The sequence below is a fragment of the Drosophila mojavensis genome, unplaced genomic scaffold, assembly GCF_018153725.1.
Source record: "Drosophila mojavensis isolate 15081-1352.22 unplaced genomic scaffold, ASM1815372v1 contig_231, whole genome shotgun sequence".
In the NCBI taxonomy this organism is placed as follows: Eukaryota; Metazoa; Arthropoda; class Insecta; order Diptera; family Drosophilidae; genus Drosophila; species Drosophila mojavensis.
This window is the reverse complement of record NW_025318772.1, coordinates 8,587,771-8,604,645: the sequence shown is the minus strand read 5'-3', so window position 1 is coordinate 8,604,645 and position 16,875 is coordinate 8,587,771. Positions and strand designations below refer to the sequence as shown.

Genomic DNA, 16,875 nt, shown 5'->3' with positions numbered 1-16,875 from the left:
CCCATTATGTTTTTTTTTTTTTTTTTTGGGGTGGCCAGGAAATTGCTACTATTCCAAAATGAAATCGCCGCAATTGAATACAAACGATTTCATTGCCACACACAGTTGGACAAACTGACAAACAGTGGGACAGGTACATATATAATGTGCATGAAAATGATATATGCACACATACATATATGTAAATATGTATGGATGTGTTAATTTTGTATATGGCAAAATCATATGTGTGCCAAATCAAATTGCAATTGTGAATACATCAGTTGGAAAAAGCAACACACACTCTCTCACACACATCTACTATAAATACACTCTCACAAATTATTGTTTATTACGATAATGCTCATGTAATTCTGCAAAGCACTTCAACTAGCATATACATACACACGTATATATAAATATATATATATGTATTTGTATATGTGTGTATATCACATACGTATCCATTACGGCTGGCTTGAAGTTTTGGAAAATCGATTTTGTACAAGGACGTTGTCGTTGGCTTTTCTCTTTTCTTTCTTGCTGTTCTCTTTTCTTAATTTTTTTTTCTTTTAGTGTAGTATGTAGTATGTTTCTAGGGTCTTCCACTGCAGTCGTAAGACCAACAACAACAGCAACGACAACGACAACAATGATAATAAAAGGTAAAGGGTTCTTGTTAAGTGTTGGATGTGTCTACCTTTTACACGGCGAGGGCTATTACACAATATCTTTCCGTTGCGGGGGTATTTCGCAGAAAACTACCCCGTTTCAAACTAATTATTGCACTTCAAATGCTGCTTCTTAGACGAAACAACAACAAATCACACACGTTTTTTTTTTTTAACACTCGTTAAGCTGTGAACAGCTTAAGAGTTTGGGTTTTTTTTTTTATATTTATATATATATTCGTATCCTGTGTGCTTCTTCTTTTCTTTATCGATGCACAGTTATTGTGTAAGCAGCAGCACACCAGCGCTACGAAGGCGGCGGGCAGAGCGGAGAGCTGTAGAGCTGTGTACTTGTACTGGCGCACACTGGCTGTACCACCCGACACACAGAGAGACGAGAGCTCAGTGTAGCTACTACAGTTAGACCGACCTTCCTAGTTCGGTAACAACGCTCGACTGAAAATAGTCATGCATGCCGCGAGTGAATAAGCTTTCGTTTAGCGAAATTTTTGTTCTAACGCGGCGTCGAATTCGAATAATTCGCTCGGAGCTTTCGTCTGCCAGATGTTTCGCTCCTCTGCCGTGTACATTCGGCTGCATGCGTACTTATGAATGTGTACGTGTGTATGTGTATTAGAGAAGCTTTCGGAACTCTCCCACAACGCAACGCGACGCGCGAATGTATGGCACTGTGACAAGTGAGGCAGGCAATGTGCACAGTGGTGCGAGCACTTCGAAACTGGAGCAGCACTTAGATAACCGAAAAGACAGACAGAGCGATAGAGAAAGAGAGAGAGAGAGAGAGAGGCAGAGAGACAGTGAGCTGGAGAGAGGTAACTGGTGCGCAGGAATGTGTGTCAGTCAGGCGATTTTCGAAACAGTTCGAATTTGCATGAATTGTATAAGCAGGCTATATGAGTAAAAAAAAAAAGCACAAAGGACACAGCTATATTTTGAGTTTTCGGCATTTACTGCTCACATTTGTCATGTCCTCAACTTTTAATCGTTTATCGAGCGCCGCCAGCGATGACGTCACTGATGTTAATTATACAGTTACACACAGTATGTCAAGCATAGCCTCCATTCTTCAAAAAAAAAGGGACAAAACGCCACATCCAAGCGTAATATAAATGTCAGCAGTTACTGCTGCTTCTTCAATTTCTATACGTTTGGTTGTGGGGTTGTTTCGAGCGAGGACATCTTATGCTTGGCAACTTTTGCTATTTTGGGTGCTTCAGCTCGATTACGAATGCGAGTAAGTCTAATTACACTAAATGTCAGCAGCAGCAGCAGTAGCACACACACAGACAAACACACACACACACACATTTGTTTAAGTAACACAAAACCCTAACAGAAAATCAATAGAGATATCGCAGCGAAAAAAAAGAGAAATACTGGCTAACAGGGTTTCAAGCCACAGTAAAAGCAGCTTAGCTGAAATTAAGCCAAGCAAAGGCTCTTGATGATGAATTACAGATTTGTGGCTTGTGGAGCGTGGATAGCATCTAGATAAGCACGAAAATTGCCTAGAAATGTTATATAGAGCTTTCCTATACAGTGCTCACTCGATGATTGAAAACGTTTTAATGTTTTTATAGGAAATGTATAGATTTGTTATTATTTATATGATTTTATTAAGTTATTCTATTTTGCTAATATATTCTTATACACATTCATACTTAGTATTACTATCATTTTATACCAAACAGAACATTTTTGATATTTATCTAGCATGCTTTACTGTAACTCACTGAAAACATTTTATTTTTATATTTTTCTTTTTAACTTTGCCAACTTTTAGGCATTTTACAGCTTTATATATTGTATAACTTTTCTTATTATATAATATTTGTGCTGTCCTACTTGTCCAAGCTTCACTGTAAGTCACTTAAAAGGCCAAGCAAATAAACAAACAATAGACGCATGGACTTTAAGTGGACGTCGCTGCCGGCGCTTCAGGCCAAATGGACTATGCTAGAGAGAGGGCATGAGACACAGAGAGAGAGAGAGAGAGAGAATACATGAGGAGCCTTTTCTTTCTTTGTCCTCTATAGTAAAATACAACTTATGTAAGGACACAACACACACACCCACACACACTAAGTGATCTGCGTGTGTTGGTAAATACTTTGACACGATATATGCAGCTGTGACCCCAAAACGAGCGCCGCCATTCGAACCCCGCCGCCAGTGCCCCCCGTCCGATACAAAGTAACTCGTGAAAACAGTTGCTTATGTAAATAGTCGATAGTTGGCAATAATGCCCGAGCTTCAGCTGACAAATGGTCAAATGACAAGGCGACTCGAGTACTACAACAAGGTATTACCACGTTCAGCACCTTGACGTCAGCAATTCTATATAGATTAAAATTGTCTAGAGATATGCAGCTATATCTACGAATACCTATTATACTATGTATCGCATATCTTGAATCATTCATCATATTCGCCTTTCTGTTATTGGTATTGCAATTGAATTACACACACACACTGTTGTCAGGCGTGTCTGCCTATAGAATAGATATATACACAGATATACAGTTAGAGACCTATGTATATATGTAAGTATAAACTGAGTCAACTTAAGGGTTGGCACTCGCAGTCACGCCTGCTGCACGTGTCTGTGGCACACAAGTCACACGAGACGGCACTTTAAGCATGTGGCAAATGATCTAGTTTCGACTGAACTACTTCAGCATGCCCTGAGGCCTATCAGGATGCGAGCCACCTCGAAGAAAGGGGGTGTACTATTCAGCAGTTCTATTAACAAGTTCGATTTCTAGAACTGTGAAATATTTGTGTATTCTGCTTATAGATACCCTATATATATAATGCAGAGTAAGAATCATATTCAATTTCTATATTCCTATATTTTATAAATATTTTTTATTTTCCACTTTAATTGTTTCTATTCTATTCCATAATATTTCCTTGAATTTATTTATTTATTTAGTTGAAAACAATATTATTATCTTAGAAATATATATATATATATTTTGCTATTATTTTCTTCTTTTTTTTATACTCTAAAAATATATTTATAGAACCCTATTCATCTATCTGTTACAGGGTATCAACGTAGACAGCTTTTGCCAAATAAATATTTGGAAAATCAATAAGCCTAAGAAATCCAAATGTTGTTAAGCATCAAGCATATATACATATTTCTGTATGAATATACATATATATTCTCCGTCTGGTATTTTGTATTAAATATTCAATTATGACTTTTAAGCTAAGCAAATAGTTTGGAACACAATGGCCACATTGTTGTAAAGACCTTTGATGATATAACCAATTCATATGCTTTGAATTCCATTTAGTGTAGTTCGATTTATATTCCTGTTACTTTTTTCACTTTTTCTGTTGGCTGCATTCGCACATTACGTATACGCCGCGTTTGCCGTGTGAAAAACGTGCAATTCACATTGACGGAACGTAGCTAAAACTAAACGAGCTACGTTAATTACCACAACAACAATTGGAACAATTCTATTGAGGGGAAGCTGCCATTACAGAGCTGCTCAGTGTGAATTGTTTTGTTACAAATGTTTGAAGATGTGTACAAATGTAAACGTAATAAAGTTACATTCTACCTTAACGGAATATAAACATTTTAGTATTTGTCAATGATAAGCTCGAATTGAGTTAGTACAGTACTATATGAGATATACGTTTATGAACGTTAGATAGAGAGATGCGGAAGGGCGATAGGAAGATGGCGTAAGCTTGAAATGAGAATTCTTTCTGATTTTCATTATAAATGCGGAAAAAAAGATTCAAGAGAGATTTGATAGTGTGAGAGAGGGAGAGAGAGACAGAGAGAGGGCATATAGGAGACCAAGGCTGGCCCTTACCAAAACTCAGAAGAAACAAATTTAATGTCAAACTGCATATGTTAGTGTAATATTCGTATTATTTATGAGCAGATTGATTAAAAAATTTCAGAAAATTTGAAACGATATCAAGCTGAGAAACATAGAGAGCAAAAGGTCACACCTAATAGTTGGAAAATATATTTGAATATAGCAAAGACAATGTATAGATATAGATGTAAATATATTTATCATACACTTAGATTCTTATGGCAATTGCATAAGCGCCTGGGCGGTATATTTTGTTTAATTGTGTTCATGACCATGGCAAATGACAGCGACACAAATCACAGACAGCCCAGTGCAGCATAATCAACATAGAATTGTATGGATATATAACTACACATACATAATATATATGTATATATGTATGCATGCCTATATGTATCTATGTATATGATGCGAATGAACTATGGCGCTCGGACTTGGTATTTTGTACTTGAGCACTGATTAAAATGTGTTTTTGCCATCGCACAGCTGGATAGATGGTCTATGATGCCACTGGATGTAGCATCTACACACACACAGACACACACAAATATACACACACATATGTATTGTAGATCGTCTAGTCGTTGCTCGTAGGCGTTATGACAATAGATTTACGAGTGTAGCTCGCTCGCTTAATTTGCGCTATTCAGCTTGGAGACCTCCAGTTAAAGAAACGAAAACCTTAAGACAGTCGCCTGAATGAAATGCCCCCGGAAAAAACCAATTGCCCAGAGACGTCGGCTTAATGTATATATATATATATACAAAGATCCAGTCAGAGGCAATGGAAAACGTGTGCCATAGACTGACTGCCTGACTGGCAGACAGACAGACAGACAGACAGACAGACAGGCTGTTCGCCTGGATAGTTTCTCGCTGCTGTTGCTGCTGCTGTCTTCTTGGTGGGCGGCGGGTTTTCGTACATCGCTGCCTTTTGAGTGGCGCAATAAATTTTAATCAAAATTAAAATATGTGTGCATATATTTCTATACACACACACACACACACACACACCAGCAACTAAACAAAGAGCCAAGTGGCACACACACACACACAAATGGATACCCTGTATAGTAATATGCACTCAGCGCGTGTGTGCTCACTTCTTCTTCTTCTTCTTCATCTACACGTCCATTGTGATTGGATGGGAAAATTTTTAGATCTGACTTAGAAACTAATTTCTCGGTCTTTCTACTCGTTATGAATGAAAAGAAAAGAGTTTTTACAGATTAGTATATTGTATATACAGATTAATTACAGAAAAAGTAGTTGAGGAGGATATTGCAAGGATACTCAGATCAATTAGTAATCCTTTTTTGGGTATTTACTCCACTCAACAGTATTACAAACGCAGAATATTTTCGAAATGTATAATCAATACAATCTCTCTCGTTATCTTGTATTATATCTCTATAATTGATATATCAATACAATCAATCTATCTTTATCTTGTTTTATGTCTCTGTTTCTTCTCTGATTCTGGCATTTTATTCTCACTCTCTCTCTCTCTCTCTTTGTATATACTATAGAATTTACATGGTTTTAATGGAGATTTGTCTTGTTGCTAGTTGGTCGAAAATCCCATTTAGAGAGTACTTAATATATCTGCTGATAAGTCATATTTGTTTATCATAAAGCACGTTTAATTAAGCTTATAGGTAGCACTGCTAAACATGATACCCAGTTATTTCCAGAGTATTTGTGCGAGCCACACGCAGAGATAACAACTGAGATAGCCTATTCCGACAAACAAAATAAAGTAGAATACAAAATATAGCTCAACAATTTCTGATATATGTAGCATTCCCTACGTTGGGAATGATGTGGAAGTTTCCACTTGATTCAAATACTAAATAGAATACTATTGTTTCTATTTTTTTATTTTTTTGTATAGACAAGTATTACAGATAGACTATCTTAAAGGTATACCACTAAATTAGAGCAATTAACTGCTTCGACTGATGGTCATGTGTGGGTTAACCTATTTAAGCAGACTAAGCAAGCGACAGTCAGAGCCAAAGTCGGCAAATGCTGACACATTCTAATTGAGACACACACATACATTGGCAGACATCTCTAGGATTGTAAATGGTGGGAAAATGGAATTAAAAACGCATTAAGAGACCGCACAAATTGAAAGACAACCTTGTCCATATCCCGTCGAGTTTTTGTGGCCTGGAAACCGAATCACGTTTCCATAGTCCAAATTATTGCCAGATTTATATAGATAGAGCTTATCTATTGATGACGCAACTAGTTCGAGCCAAGTGCGCAAACCAGTTACACTCAAGTGATTCCGCCACACATTTGACTATTGTGGACGACGTCTTATCGCTGATTCCGATTCGATTGTTTAATAACAAAAATAATTTAACAGCAATCAAAACAGTTACTTACGTTATGACTTATCGTTAAGAGATTGTCAAACATGATAAATATTATTTATATTTCGCTACGCATACGTAAATATGAGATACTGAGCAAGCAAAAGTCGTGATTTATTTATTGAGTAACAATAATACCAGGGAATATAACATTTTATGTAGATTATTATGGCAAATAGATCTACTGCATGCAATATAATATCTTTGCGTATAATTAGTCTCTGTCTCATTCTCTCCTTATTTTAACTCTCACTTTCTTTTGACTCATCTCTCGGTATATCATTGTATATATCAGTTGTATATCAGTTCTTCCTCTCTCCCTCCCTCTTTCGCTTTCTGTCCTCTCTCTATTTGTTTGCCTTTCTCTGCTCTGTATAGAAATACTCTGTTTTTTCTATACATTCTTTCATTCTCCCTAATTGCTGTCCCCATCAAATTTCATAGTTGCTCTCTGTAATTCTTATTTATTTTCCCTTTTCTCTATTTACCTCTCTCCTCTCTCTCCTCACTTTCTCTTCCATTAATCCTTTTCTAAACAATATTTTGTTTAATTAAGATCGTAAGATAGATAATTGTCATTATTATCATTTTCAGAATTATTCCATAATATTCTTCATCATCTTCTTCTCTTTTTTTGTGATTTGTTTGGAAGGAAATATGATGAGTGGAAGAGATCGACGTCAGCAGCTACTCGCATTGAATTGTATTTAAATTATAACAAATTGCGGCCAGGCACATCTTTTGTATTTGTATTTGTATCTGTATCTCAATCTGTGTATCTACAAGTGTAAACATTCTATCTGTGTGTTTAGCAAGTGTCACAATTTGGATGCTGTACATGTGTATAAGTGTGTGTGTGTGTGTGGCATTAAATTAAATAAAAGTTTAATATGACAATTTATGTAGCAGTTGCAAAGATGCCAAGTGCGACAAACTGTGGCACAGAAGGCGATTTATGCACAATTGAGATACATTCATGCCCAACGACTTTCCGAGTTGTCTTGCATCAACTGCCATGTCAATTGTTCGCATTATCAATGTGAGATATGTGTGCATATATACATATATATTTCAATATAGTACTAAAGTGGGCATTATCAAGTTTTTACATTCAACACTTCTTAGACAAGGCCAAGAGGCAAATGTGTATTTGCCATGGCTCTCTTTATACCCTACATACATGAAAGTTGAAAGTATATAGTAAATTCTTTCACCTTGCATCTACTTTATTGTCATGTCAAGAATAGAACTCATTATAAATATATCATTATCATCATATTTCTATGATAGCATATTTGTATATAGGGTATCTGACAGTCGAACATGTTGTGTTTGTTAAGTTATATGCCTATTAATTAACTCTCCTATATAAATGTTCCTCGCTTTGCTTCACTAGTGACATATAGCCAGAACATTAACTAGCAGAGTATCTGTTAGTCGAGCACTCTCTACAGATCCACACACATTCATCAACATCGAATCTATTTCAACTCTTAGCAACAGCCATAAAAGTCTGCCCTCACTTGATTTGGCCCAAACATCTGCAGTTAATCATAAATATTTAAAAAGTTCGGCTATCGGCATTGGGTTTTCTTTGTTATTAGTTCTCTTCTCTCCCCTCTTTCTCTCTTGTCATTTGCGAATTCTTTCGCTATAAATCTCAACTTGAGTGATTGACTCCCCCACAAGCAATGCTCACAAATTGCGGTAATTGTTCTCGTCTGATGCCATCAACAATGCGTGTCTATCAGCTGAAACTGTGTGTGTGCGAGTGTGTGTAAGTTCGAGTTTAGCTGTGAGCTACAGCGAACAGCAGCTGGCTTGTTTGAACCGGTCAGAAATTAAAAACTTAGCAAAAGCTCTACAAAGTATGCAAGAATTCATCCTATTTAAGTCTTAAGTACTTAAACTATATCGATAGATAGGGGATATATCAAAACATATCTGAGAATATAAATTTCTCTCTTTTCTCTTCAAGAATAAGCTTCTTTTATAGAAATAGATGTCTGTCTATCTAACTATAACTATTATCTATCAAATATATATACTCAAAAAAAAAGTGATAAATTTAATATATTCAACCTAACTTTTCCTAACTTCCTTGTAAACTGTTCTTCTCTTACATTTTACAAATTTAACTTTTAAAATCAGTCGAATTGTTGACTTTATTATCAGACAGTGAAGTATCATATGGCTAGATACACATGCAGTATATAGTATAAAATGTCTGGTCAAGAAAGATACGTCTGCTTTTAAGTGATAAGATAAGTTGATCATATTTGCAGTTTACTTCAATTGTAGCGATCTCTACATAAGACTACAAATGAGTAATATTTGACTAAATTCTTATAGGTAGTTATTCTCATAGACTACATTTGTCTTGATCAGCGTAATTACTCACTCTTAAGGTAAGGGCATATCAATCTGTGCTTCGCTAGATCAATAGAGAAACTTGAAACTTGAAATATGGATATATACCTCGAGCATATTCTCAAAAGATCTTGTATATTATATAGTATTACTATATATTGTATCTTATTTACTTTGCTCATCTCATATCTCTTATAGATTTCGACTTTAGTCTATCGATTCAATCTCATATGACCTTTAGCTAGAACAAAGTTCAATTTCAAGTACCCTAAAAAACGAAAACCTTTACACATCTTACTATATATATATCCATATGTCACATAATTGCAAATACTTGACCCAGTCACACACACAGACTCTACATTTGAGCTCTTTTTATTATTCTTAATCTCTTCTTCTTGCCGATAACCGATGGACAAACATGACAAAGCGTCGTCACAGGCAGGGTCGTCACAGCGACCTTTCGCTTGAGCCGCCGCCGTCTCGAGGTGCGTCTCATCGATTCGCACTGAATGAGACACTGTGCAGGCGTGGCACAGTGCAGAAAATGAGCTTATCTACAGGTGTCGAAATCGTGTTGATAACACGAGAACGTGATGCCAGCTGAGGAGATAATTGTATATGTACTCTACTTTGCTTTAACAAGTCAGTTATGCAATTGCATACAAGTGGAAATCATGTGGCACATGCATCACACAGGTAGCACATGAATTAACAGCGGCAGGTGCAAGTCCTTGTGCACAGGTGCTCGAGCACCTGAGGTGCAATCAATTGGCAAGGCAACAAGCAGTCAACATCTAATGAATAATTTACAGATGTATGTAAAGCAGGTCTCTGGAGAGTTTGACAGACTACAACACACTCTGTAAGTGAAGAAGATATTACGAAAAGTAAAGCAACATAGCTGTTAATTTTCATATATAGCATACAGAATGTGACATGTTTGCCAAATATATTCATAGAGTGAGAAAAGAAATTGTATATCGATTATTATCGAATTTTTCCGAAAGCAAATTTGTTTATATTTTAATAAACAGCTTAAACCTTTAAGAGATTTTTTCTATGAGTGAAATAACTATAGTATTATTTAGTCATACTTTTAACTGAATATAATCATCTTTTGTAATATTTTAATAATAATAGTAATACAATTTATGATAATAATTACTAACAATAATAATCTACTTATAATTTCAAGAGTTTTGTTCGTTTAAATTAAATAAGCCCTAACATATCTATAGGGTATTTCGAGAGTCTCTAATCAGCGGCTCAGCTGCTCATCTGTGCTCGAGTTCACGTAGAGATCGTTGCGGCATATTTGTTATTTTGTATGTCTTTAAATAGACAATTGATTAGATTTTTATTGGCATTTAATTGAATTAAAGTGCCGTTATTAATTTGTTGACACACTTTGATTGTGGCACCGGCTAAAACAAGACACGGCACTGGTAAAGCCGATGCAAAAAATTATTTTCCAGTATTTTCCAGTCTATTATCGTCGTACGCCAAACGACCAAGCCAGCCAAGAGAGAGAGACGAAAACAACAACAACAACAACAGCTAATCAGCATTTTGATAGAGTCTAGACCAGCCCCCCACATGCTATTAGTACTTAGTTCATAAGTATTCGTATAAAACTCTAGTAAGACTCAAGTCAATAATGCATTAGGTCAACAATATTTGATTAAAATTTACTTAGCAGTAGAATTATAACTGATTTTTTCGATAGGGTTTTCAATTATTTTAGAGCACGTAGATCAAGATATTTTTTAAGGAATATAATAACAATAAATTATTTTGAAATGACAGTTCTATGTTGTCAGAGTGTTTTAAATTTATTACAAATCTTTAATCTATCAGAGAATCATTTATCTTTTTATTCATCTATAAAACTCTAACTCCATTTCTTTTCTCCTTTAATATCAGTTATACCCCCCTTTCAAAAACTGTCTGCTGAATCTCATTAAAGTTGAACAACGAAACATTTTCATTAGTTTTCCACTTACAAGACTTCAACGGCGTTTATTTTAATTTTCTGACTCATAGAGCAAAGCTCATTTGATAATTGATGTATTTATATAGAGTGTACCACATATTAGAAATTAGCATAGCACTTAGTATTTTGCGGTTTATACACTCTAAAACTTATGACGCACGAAGAGCATATGAATACATGTACATATATTCGGCAATAAAGGCAAGAGTCGAGACAATTTAGCCAATTATTAACTGACTTTATTTGCCTATACTTTCCGTCTGGCTGTATATTAGAACCTATTGAAGCTAACATCATCACATCTTACACATGTTGTACACTCCTATAACACGCCCAGCTGGAGTATGTTTCATGTTGTTATCTAGAATATTCGCAGCAACAGCAGAGGAAGGGGATTCCGGGTATATCCTAGTCGAGCCCTGCCCACTATAGCATTCACTTATCAATTGCTCCTATTATATATACTCAAAGTTCTAGGGAACAGCTCTGTATATAAAACAGCAGCCAAATTATCTGATTATAGTTTCAGTCTTGATTTTTTGTGGCTTTGCTTCCCCCTCTCTCTCTCTCTCTCTCGCTCTCTCTCTCTTTCCCTCATCTAAATTGATTCAAATTGAAAGCGCATGACTCAGCATGCGAAACAGTAGTCAGGGGGGCTGTTAGGCAGGGGGCGTGGCTGAATTATGCCATGCCATGCGGCAGCTAAATTATGTTTCGACTTGCAAATGCGACCGATGTGCGTGAAAAAAACATATATTACAGTAGACACTCGCAAATTGGAGCAAGTTGTTGAACAAAATTAAACGAACTAAGTTTTGAGTTTTTTTTATGTATACAGATTGACGAAGATTGATACTAATAATCGATGGAAAAATACTTTGGCTGGATGCAGATAAACAGTCTAGAAAACCTCGAATATAATTAGTTGCTATCTAAAAGAAATGTCAACAAATAGAATCTTAATAAATTTCTGGGAAAAACATTTTACTACCTATGTATATACAAACACACAAAGGACACAGCTTAAGGGCATTAAATCAAGGTTTGCTCCGTAATTAAGTCATCGGACCGACCAAAGGCAACTTTTTGATATGATTATCAAAAGAGAAGAGAAGAGAACAGAGGAGATGTGGAGAAGGAAACTGAAGACAAGTAGGAACAAAATACATTTGCTTATAATTAGCAGGGCATGACGCGCCCCAATGACACCGATTCCGGAAAAAAATGATAAAAAGCTTCAAAGAAAAAAAGTGCTCAACAAGCAAAAGAAGAGCGAGAGGCGAGGAAGAAGCAGATAAAGAGAGAAAGAGGGTTGTTTCTATTGGGTGTCTCTTTGGACTCGGACTGGGTCTGAGATTCCAATGGTAAAAACATGTTTCCACTGAATCTGAGGCGTATTGGGCACGGAGGCGTGGCAGTATGTCGATTGCATGCCAACAGTGGACAGAGAGAACAGCCCTCAGCTTGCTGGAAATGTACCGGTTATGTAAGCCATAATACGAGACAAAAATCAACAACAACAACAACAAACTTTTCCAATCTGGAAAGCAGAAAGCTTTCAATCATAGGCAACGCCAGAGAGGCAGAGCAGGCGCACTGGAGCAGGGCGACTGGAAAGAGCAGCTGAGCTTTGCGCATGAACGGAGCAAAGAACCACCAACAACAACAAAATGTGCGCGTAAGCGAAAGTGGCGGCCAGGTGAATGCGAAGAGTGCGCTACATATAAAGCGATTCAAACTAAGCCGATCAAACACGAGCCCACAATCCGAATGCCAACGAGCACCACACCTGAGCTGACACGGAGAGAGCAGTGAAGAGAGTGCACGGCAAAGAGAGACAGAGAGAGTGTAACGAACAAGCGAACGAGCGAAAGACAGCTCATGAAAAGAACATTAAAAAAACCAGCTTGCTGCAAAGACACACTGGGCCAACTTCATATTATTGATCATGCTAACAACAAGAACAACAACAGCATCAGCAACATTAGGCTGTGTCAGCTAAACCATCCAATAGGATCAAATAAAAAGCGCTGCAACGTCTCCACCCAATTTACACTTGCAGACTACCAGAAAAACAACAGCCATAAACAAATTAATAAGCCTGGCGTCGCCTAAGGGCGTCGGCTTGCAGCGTACACTACCAACAAAACCAATAACACACTGACACACACACACACACATATTAGAGTTTCGATTTTTCCATTAAAAAAAAAAACGCCCGCTCAGCACTGTTGTTGTTGTTGCTCTACCGTCAAACACACACCTCGAAAAACTCGAACATAGTTTTAGCCACATTTCAACTGGACTTTTGCACATTTTTTTACACACACTTATCATAATATATGTCAACAATTGTTTGCACTATTTTTTAGCCTTAATTAACTTAGTTTTATTATAAAATTTTAGTTTATTTATTGCGCTCAGCTCACCTCGTAATCCGACCTTAACGCCATGTTTTATCGATATAAAATTTTCTATCGATTGCTGAATGTTAATTCTTGCTGTGTTAACAGCGCTGTGTTATTCAGACAGCTGAAATGCGCTCTTAACATACGTCAAATTTGCGTTAACAGAAATTGAGAACAAATCATGCATTTACTATATTTTTTATAAAATAAACCTAAACTGACATAGTACTATAAAGATTTAGTGCTATGCGCTTGGTAAATTTGCATTTAAATTTTTAAAGCATTATTTTAGGCTGCATTCGTAACAGCAACAGTTAACAGATACAGGTGCTGCCGGAGTGCTAAAACAAAATACTGTCCCATAAAAAGTTCTTCACACTGTAAACGCTAACAGCAAAAGCCTTAACCGTTTGCTGTTAAGTAATTTAAATACATTTGAAATTTAACCGCGCTTTGTTTATTTGATCTCTAATAATTATGACACAATTCCAACGAATACTCATAGCCCAAAAATGTGGCCGCATTGAAGGGTATCGCACGCGCCAGCAGCATCCAACTGCCACGAAAAATACTCCGCCAGCCATACGCTCTATAGTTGACCTGAACACAATGCATTATGCCTCGAAATTTATGATTCTCATCCGCTTGCATTATGGTTTTGACCACATCGAAGGGTATCACGCACACCCACGACAGCACGCCCGCCCAGGCGCCGGCAAATGTTGTAATCAGCAAGTTGATATTAATTGCATTCGATGCCTTCCGATGCTTGCGCACAAACTCCGAATTTTCCATGTAGCGTGACGCATGGCGATAGACCAGCATATAGATGCCATAAGGCAGCACATCTCTACGAATCGGAAATATATATAATAGACTTAGCTTAACCTGAGTTCCCGCCACTCACCGGCACATCATCGGCAAGAGTCCGCGATATAAGCCCGAGATGCCGTCGTTCTTCACTATGCGCTTGAAGGTGCCGAAGGCTGTTCTACGCTGGCCATAGAGGTAGTCGTTATAGTCTGAAGTCCAAGAATTGCCAGAGTAAGCACTGTAGACCTCAACCCCATTCCCATTCTACTTACAGCAATGCGTCTGCAGTCGCACCTTGATCAGCTCCATGGGACACGCGATGAAGGACTGCACGAACCCAGCCACCGATCCGGCCAGGAACATGTTGTGATACTCGAGCTGCTCCCGCTGGTAGTCACTGTGGCAGACGCGTCGCAGCTGCCTCAAATGGTTGCCATAGATGCCGAACAGAATCGAGTTGATCGCGCCCGTCGACATCAGCGGGAAGAGCATGCCCCTGTAGTAACCGTTAATCTTTAAAGCGTTGTCAACTGTTTCCTACCCGAGGGCCAATCGCTTACCCCATTGTTCCGCTTGTAGATCTGATGGATGGCCGTCACGACGGACGTGTTCGACGCCTGTTGCCACGTCTTGATCGTGTCCAAAGGATGGGCCACCAGAACGCCGCAAGCACCTGTTTTTTTTTTTTTTTTTTTTTTTTTTGCCATAATTCAAATATAGTCAACAATAATATTAATTAAAGAAAATACAAGAAATTATAATTAACGGGCGAATTGCCAAGAATTTCAATTGTCTTTTGCCCAATATTTCTATCTCTTACTGCTATTGCTATCTCTGTCTCTCTAATTCACTTTCACTCGCTCTTCCTCTCTGCCTTCCTCTATCGCTCTCTTTCTTCTCTTTATCTAGCCCTCTCCTCTCGCACCGCTCTCTATTACGACCGTTAAAAATACGCCTCGGATCAGGGGCGCCACACACGTGAACTTGACCGTGACGTCGCTGTTGGCAGCTACAGTGAAAGCTCACTATAACGAACAGCTAATAACACATGTAAAACTTCGCCTAGTCCAAGAAAAACTGTTTAGAGCAACAGCATCAATTGACACAACTCATGCAATTAGCGTCAAACCAACAATTCTCCAACTTGGTTTTCACTGTAGCTGTCAGAGCCGCCAACAAGTGTCTTTGCGCGAATGACGCAATATTCGCGCCACATTTAAGACATAAAACCCTAAACTGAAGGAATCTATGAAACTTACCACCGACACAGCCGGCCACAAAATCACAATAGTTCTCCCACTTCATAGTTCTTCACGTTTTCTAAATGCAGTTGCGCCTTTGGATTATCAATTCCTTTTATTGATTTTTTAATTTTTGCTGCGGATTTTTGACGACTGCATTTGGCAGCGCGAGCTTTGCGACTGCAATCCAATCGGAGCGCTGTGGTGCATGTCTATAAGCTTGACGGTTCGGCGAGCTTTGCTGCTGTCAAAGGCTCGATGCTATGAGGTGAGTTGCAAGTTGAATCTATTATGTTAAGTGATCTCTCTCACTCTGGCATGTTGGTAAGTGAACTGCTTGTTTGATATGTAGCAGATCACTGTTCAGTGACTCCGAATATCACTATAAGCGCTGTACTGCTTTTTAGCCAACTCCATTTTTTGTACACTGCTTGAGTTGCTCTCAAGCTCTGACTGCTACAAATGAAAAATCCACGGGCCATGTATATATACATACTAAATGTCATTGTTTTATTGTTGTTGTTGATTGATCTATTTGCCTCTCCATTGCTCGTGCACTCGATAGCAACTGCTTAGATTACTGCTTTACCTACTTGCTGAAAGCAACCAACTAAACATATTTATTTTATACATATAATATTCATATATATATAATTTTTTATATATATTCATTTTCATTTATTTTATCATAATTTCTTTGTATTTTTCGCTTTTTTTTTCTTTTTGTTTAAATGTATTTATTTTTTGTTATACTCAGCATAAGATTTTAGTTCTTTCTTGTTTTTTTTTTTTTTTTTTTTTATGTTTTGGGGCGAAAAATAATAAACAGAAAAATTTTAAAAACCTAGAGCAATACGAACCAAGAAAATTCCATAGATAGGTTATATGATGTCTTTACAAGTCTAGAACATAAGAAAATATTTCACATTTTATAATTTATGCAATATGTTTTAATATTTGTTAAAGCGACTTATATAGTTTTTTTTTGTTTACTTTATGATGCGGTTTTATTTTTATGTATATATTTTCTTTTTTAGTACAATATTTTTTATTTTTATTTCTTTGTCTCTAAAAGTACTTAACGAGTTTTGCTTAGACTTTTAGCTGGCTAATTTTTTTTTTTTTTTTTTTTTTTTTTTTTCTT

The 16,875-nt window shown here is 37.0% G+C and overlaps 2 protein-coding genes and 1 long non-coding RNA gene across 9 annotated transcripts in view; all 3 read right to left on the bottom strand.

Annotated features, from left to right (window-relative positions):
- The window catches only part of LOC6575362 (sodium/potassium-transporting ATPase subunit alpha), a 32,476-nt gene extending 18,690 nt beyond the window's left edge, over positions 1-13,786 (bottom strand). For 4 of the 6 annotated variants that reach the window (XM_032733571.2, XM_032733572.2, XM_032733570.2 and 1 more), the window contains exon 1: positions 13,699-13,786. In XM_032733571.2, the coding sequence (XP_032589462.1) occupies positions 13,699-13,722 (24 nt within the window). In that variant the 5' untranslated portion in view covers positions 13,723-13,786. Of the gene's footprint in view, positions 1-679; positions 1,108-13,698 lie in introns of those variants that run through there. The other 2 variants (XM_015167955.3, XM_015167952.3) reach the window with 2 other exon arrangements.
- On the bottom strand, positions 10,360-12,425 carry LOC122757016. The gene is made up of 2 exons (XR_006356904.1): positions 10,969-12,425; positions 10,360-10,912 (listed from the first exon to the last, which is right to left on the bottom strand). It is a non-coding gene; the product is annotated as an uncharacterized LOC122757016 (long non-coding RNA).
- Positions 13,787-14,111: 325 nt separating the features above from the next.
- LOC6575361 (solute carrier family 25 member 45) lies at positions 14,112-15,921 on the bottom strand. 2 transcript variants are annotated; one of them, XM_002001337.3, is made up of 5 exons: positions 15,750-15,921; positions 15,051-15,163; positions 14,763-15,003; positions 14,585-14,699; positions 14,112-14,527 (listed from the first exon to the last, which is right to left on the bottom strand). In XM_002001337.3, the coding sequence occupies exons 1-5, from the start codon at positions 15,793-15,795 to the stop codon at positions 14,146-14,148; spliced, it is 897 nt and encodes a 298-aa protein (XP_002001373.1). In that variant the 5' UTR covers positions 15,796-15,921; the 3' UTR covers positions 14,112-14,145. The 2 variants fall into 2 exon arrangements, with proteins under 2 accessions (XP_002001373.1, XP_015023437.1); XM_015167951.3 differs by lacking the exon at positions 15,750-15,921 and having other exon boundaries at positions 14,763-14,986; positions 15,051-15,143.
- Between the last annotated feature and the right edge of the window lie 954 nt (positions 15,922-16,875).

Bases quoted from the DNA above. Each gene is read 5' to 3' on its own strand.
- LOC6575361 (XM_002001337.3), bottom strand. From the start codon at position 15,795: ATGAAGTGGGAGAACTATTGTGATTTTGTGGCCGGCTGTGTCGGTG. The intron at 14,700-14,762 runs GTAAGTAGAATG...CTTGGACTTCAG, and splicing joins GCGACTGCAGACGCATTGCT to ACTATAACGACTACCTCTAT. The intron at 14,528-14,584 runs GTGAGTGGCGGG...TCCGATTCGTAG, and splicing joins CTCTTGCCGATGATGTGCCG to AGATGTGCTGCCTTATGGCA.